A 5,448-nucleotide genomic window follows, 5' to 3' on the forward strand; every position below is an offset into this window, starting at 1 on the left:
ATAGAATAGAATAGAATAGAAATAGCCTTTGTTGTCGCATAGAGGGAAATTCAGGTGTCACAGCAGCAGCAGGTACATCAATTCACAAAACTGTATTGTGGTGGACCAGGCGAGACAGAAATCTAGCGGCTAAGCTAACTCMCTGAAACTAAATTTCCTTTCGTAAAACTAAATTAATCCCGAACGGTCCGACCGCTCGTAAAAACCCCAACCAATGGGAGACAGAGGGCGGGCAATAAAGAATTAGAATTTCTTATGCAATGTGCCAAACTAGAAATAGTTTTGGTATTAATACAACAAAGTTTTCAAGATTCAAGATACTTTATTGTCATTCACATCACGTATTACATGAGGTGGAACGAAATTAGCTCACCGTGTTTCCGCTTAGCAAAAGGTTAATTTCCTCCAATGACCAGTTCACTCTCCGAGTTGAAGAAAGACCTCAGTCTGCAGGGATAACGACGGAGAAAAAAGATACAGAAGGAGAACTCCTCAGGCGGAAGAAAACAAAATCTGTCGCTGACGACCCTCTTCGCCCAGTGGGCTCTCTGGCGTTGAAGCTAATTCGTGACGCCAATTGTAGTGGAAATATTTAATTATTAAAAGGCAGAAACTCGTGAATAAAAAGAAGATGCACTTCGTGGAATGGCCGCCGTACGATTTAATAAGGTTTGCATTTGCAAAGATGAGCCGCAGCGTGACCAGATCTGAACCAGAGAGTCTGGACACACGCAAGGTTACAGGAAATGAGGTTTAACATATGGGCGGAGCCTATGGACAACCAATGAGGCAACGACAAGTCTCACAGTAGCTTAACTGAAAAAAGGACACGTCAAAGAGACAATGGTGCCTCCAAAATCAGAACAGATAATATGAAATCATGGCAGTAAACAAAAAGATACAAATAGAAATGTCAATTATTTTCTAGTACAAATATATTGCTATGCAACATTATCAGTAGTAGTGATAATAATAGAATTAAAAATAATAATACTAAAAATATTAAAAATTACAAAATGCAATAAAATTGAAATAACATAAAAATGTAAGATACTGTGCAGAAAAAAATGACGTGGTCATATGACCACAAGTAAACATTACAAGAAATCAGTCATGGCAGACTCATGCAGTGTTCCAGTACTGAAAAATACATGTCCAATATCCACAGAGTATTATTTATATAACTATGTGTTAGCTAATATCRACTAAATCTGTGTGTGAGGACTGGATGAAACATTTTTGTTCAGAGGGCAGACTGCTAACGTTAGCTAGCTAKCTTTGCTAACATCACTTAMACAAAGACTGTCCAAATTCAGAGGCTGTGTCCTCCGAAGGCCGAATTATGTGGCTGAAGGCTGCAACACCTGCAGCCCACAAATCTTATCTGTCCTTGTTTCCCACCARTTTGAGTGATGGGTACGGTGTATCCTCAGCCCTCCCTATCCCAAGATGCATTGCAGGCCGACTCGGAGGTTGTTTTGCTTGTAATGGCGGACAAAACGAGAGACCGGCGTACAGTTTTAAATAAAATCTGACGGTACACAAATTGAAAGTTTAAAGTGTGTTGTTAGACTTTTGTCATTTTAAATACATATTATTCTTGTCATAAATCACAGTAAACGAGCTCGTATGGTGGGTCGCTTAGTTCAAGTATTGCCTCTTAGCTAATTTTGTTCATTTATGATAATAATGTATTAATATTTTGCTCATTTTGATWTGTTTTGGATTTCTGTTGCTTCTGTTTAGCTCTGTTTAGCTCCGGCCCACGTAGACTGGGTGGGTCGGGTCCTTTGAAGGACGCTGCTCCTGAATTTGCACACAGCCATAACTTTACCTTCCTTTGTGTTTCTTTCTAAGTGATGATAAAAGTTTGTCGCAGTCTGAAAGTGAAGCTCAAAAGTWCAGAATTATAAAGAGTCACACTTGGATTTGAATCACAATGTTTTACATCCAATCAAAGATGTTAAACTGGACAATATTCTGTTGATTTACTGATCTTTCCACAGTTGTGGTCTCCTCAGTGTCTGAGATGAGACGGAGATGGTCGGAGCTGCTTACAGTCATCGTTTGTGTTTGAACCTCCTCCTCCTCCGGTTGTTTCCTGATGTTCAGACTCTGGTTTCTGTTCATTAAGTGTAATTGAAGTTTCTCTGACCTGCGTGGCCCGCAGCGGGCCGGTGTCGTCATGCGTCTGAATGCTGCTCTGTTTTATGATGAAGATGACCGATGAAGAGGACCRTCGTGTTCAGACGTCTGGAACTGAGCGTCAGTGAAAACGTGTGGTTTCTGTCCGGCAGAGCTCTGAGGAGGTGCGAGGGGATGATCCAGCGTTACAGCCGGGGGGTGAACTTGGACCGGGCCGTGGTGGGGACGGCTGTGGAGAACTGCATGAGGGCCATCATCGGGGTCCTGCTCAACCTGACCCACGACAACGGTGACAACACAAACACCTGATGTTTCCACAGGAACCGGGTCACGTGTGTGTGTCCTGCTCATGTGACCCTGCGTGTGTGTGTTTGTGTGTGTTTGCAGAGTGGGGCAGCACGAAGACGGGCGAGCAGGAGGATTTAATGGTGACGGCTCTGAACTGTGTCCTGAAAGTCCCCCAGTTCCTCCCTCAGGAGCAGAGGTTCGACATCAGGGTTCTGGTGCGTCTGAAAAGTTTCAAAATAAAGTTTATTTTCTAAAAAGTAAAATTGAGAGAAAAACAAAGATCAGAAGTAAGCCTGGGTGATAGACCGAAAAATAACCGACATTTATGACAATAACTGACGTCATTTAGCCTGTGTCGGTATTTTTGGTATTTAAAAAAAACGGGGAAAAGAGAAACTTATCTGTTGTCTTGTTAAAGCCACCCGGTCTGATACAGGTTCAAACAGACGCTGCTTTCAACAAATCAAACGAACCCCGCAGCTTTATCCAATCAGAGCAGAGCAGGGCGGGGCTTTCTGATGTCGGTGCAGCCAGAATATACGTTTATGTGTTCAGAGCGTCGTTATCCAACAGATATGTCCGATTTCGCTCATGTGACCAAACCSGTCTCCTCGAGCACGCCTCGTTCTGTACGASCTGCTGTTTCAGCTCTTCCAATGAAACAATATTAACTCTRTTAACTTRTTTACCCCATTTTATAGTAAAGATGAGCCTCCGCTTAACATTACCCCCCCGAAACAAATTCTCTTTTCTTTTTGTAGTTAACAGGGTTCCCACGGGTCCTTGAAATCCTTGAAAGTTTGTGAATCAGAAAAAAATGATTTCAAGGCCCGAAAGTTTGTGAAAACGGCCAAAAATTACACTTGTCCTTGAAAGTCCTTGAATGTTTTTTGGGGATTTTTGGGATCATCTTTTTAAAAAAAATTATAAAATTAAATAAAAAAACGTACATTTGTTGCAGTGGATAACTCAGGATTATGGTAAAATGACATCATTGTTTCTGACTCAACTTCTATGCAGTAGGTAATTGCGGTCGCACGTGGTTCTTTAATTTGAGGAAATTGGTACTGGAAAGTCCTTGAAAGGTCCTTGAATTTGATGTTGACCAAGGTGTGGGAACCCTGAGTTTATCATAAATATCTACAAATTTCATTCTTCACAATATAGTTTACTTATATTTAGAACCACACTGACTGAACCGCTCTGTGATTCAATAAATGATCAAATATGAAGAATAAATTGTATGAAATGATTACATGCGCTCTTTAAATAATGTTTTTAAAAGAAATAGTTATTTTAATAGAGAAATCAGTCAGTCTAACAAATAAAAAGATGTATTTAAGTTGTTTTGTGCAGAACAAAAGACATTTGGTATATTTTTAAATGTAAAATTACAGTACATACTGTACATAATGTGTTTGTTTGCACTGAAAAGTTATGGAGATGGTTAAATAATTGTATGACTATATTTGACTCAAGTTTTACCTTTTTTATTTATTAAAAACACTAAAATGATGAATATAAACTACAGAAAAGCTGTTTAAAATCAAACTCTTCCTTTGGTCCAAACGGTTCAGGTTACAGTGTTTGTATAAAACTTCATTAGAGAATACTAAACTGTGTACTTTGACTAAGAACATGGACACAGTGTATTTGACTATACTATACTGTGTACTTTGACTAGGAACATGGACACAGTGTATATGACTATACTATACTGTGTACTTTGACTAGGAACATGGACACAGTGTATATGACTATACTATACTGTGTACTTTGTGTGGGGGTGGGAAGAGTTATTGTACATTTATCGTTATTGAGGTGATGTTGATTTTAGGCCATGTGGCCCGGCTCTAATCAGAAGTCCTAAAATGAAAACTGGAACCAGATTCTGACGGGTCTGGGTGTTGTTGGGTCCAGGGTCTGGGTCTGCTCATCAACCTGGTGGAGTACAGCGCCAGGAACCGGTACTGTCTGATGGAGATGGAGATGGAGGGGGGTCAGGGTCCCTGCGACTCCACCGTCCTGCTCAACCCGCCGCCCCAGGACCCRAGCGGCGGCGCGGGGCCTCTGAGCGCCATCGCCGCCCTGGTTCAGGTACGGCAGCGGTCTCACGGGTCCGATGATCCGGTCCTACTTCCTGTTTGAAGAGGTCAGAGCTTCAGGCCGACACTGAGGCTCGTCTCCTCCCTCAGCTCTTCCTGCAGCGGGAGCGAGCCGCCGTCCTGGCCGAGGCGCAGACCGATGACCTCATCAAGGAGACCCCCAAGGCGGCGCAGGACCAGAGCGGGCAGTGGCAGGAGACGGGCGGCGAGATCCAGTGGGTCGCCAACGACGAGACGGAGAAACAGGAGGACGTGCAGGAGAAGAAGGAGGACGAGGAGGACGAGCCGCTGGACCTGAACAAAGGTAGAAAAGGCTCCGCCTTCTTTCAGGTGTTGTTAAAGGAACAAAGACTAAAAGCAGCTGTGTTCCTGTCAGCTCTGCAGCACGCAGGGAAGCACATGGAGGACAGCATCGTGGCCTCGTACACCGCTCTGCTGCTGGGCTGCCTGTGTCAGGGGAGCCCTGTGAGTTTGTCTGCTGTGAGTCATGAAGCCACGCTGAGGCGGAACACTCGTCTCACTCTGTGTGTCTCCCTCAGATGAACGTGACTACTGTGAGAGAAAACCTGCCCAAAGGAGACTTCTCCATCATGACGGAGATGCTGAAGAAGTTCCTGAACTTCATGAACCTCACTGTGAGTTCTGTTCACTCTGGGTTTTAAGCATCTGAGAGGGCGGGGCTTACTGCAGGTACCAGAGGGTTTAAAGGGAACTGATTAGTTGTGACTTTAGTTTTCCTTCAGTGAGGCTGAAGGTYCCTGTTGGACAAATCTGATGATCAGAACTTTTAAAGGGATCCYCMATTAGTTGTAACATTAGACTTTATTTTAAAAACATATACTTTAACTGTAAAATAAAGACTGTAAAAATACTGTAGGATGTTTAGTTTTTATAATTTAAAGTAAAATAG

The 5,448-nt window shown here is 42.7% G+C and overlaps 1 protein-coding gene across 1 annotated transcript in view; it reads left to right on the forward strand.

Annotated features, from left to right (window-relative positions):
• LOC106528243 (wings apart-like protein homolog) overlaps positions 1 to 5,448 on the forward strand; it is a 29,548-nt gene that overhangs the window by 22,373 nt on the left and 1,727 nt on the right. The window contains exons 14-19 of the mRNA XM_014023367.1: positions 2,298 to 2,434; positions 2,533 to 2,648; positions 4,354 to 4,530; positions 4,629 to 4,842; positions 4,915 to 5,003; positions 5,078 to 5,173. Coding sequence (XP_013878821.1) covers positions 2,298 to 2,434; positions 2,533 to 2,648; positions 4,354 to 4,530; positions 4,629 to 4,842; positions 4,915 to 5,003; positions 5,078 to 5,173 — 829 coding nt within the window. The remainder of the gene's footprint in view (positions 1 to 2,297; positions 2,435 to 2,532; positions 2,649 to 4,353; positions 4,531 to 4,628; positions 4,843 to 4,914; positions 5,004 to 5,077; positions 5,174 to 5,448) is intronic.

The sequence above is a fragment of the Austrofundulus limnaeus genome, unplaced genomic scaffold, assembly GCF_001266775.1.
Source record: "Austrofundulus limnaeus strain Quisiro unplaced genomic scaffold, Austrofundulus_limnaeus-1.0 Scaffold364, whole genome shotgun sequence".
NCBI lineage: Eukaryota > Metazoa > Chordata > Actinopteri > Cyprinodontiformes > Rivulidae > Austrofundulus > Austrofundulus limnaeus.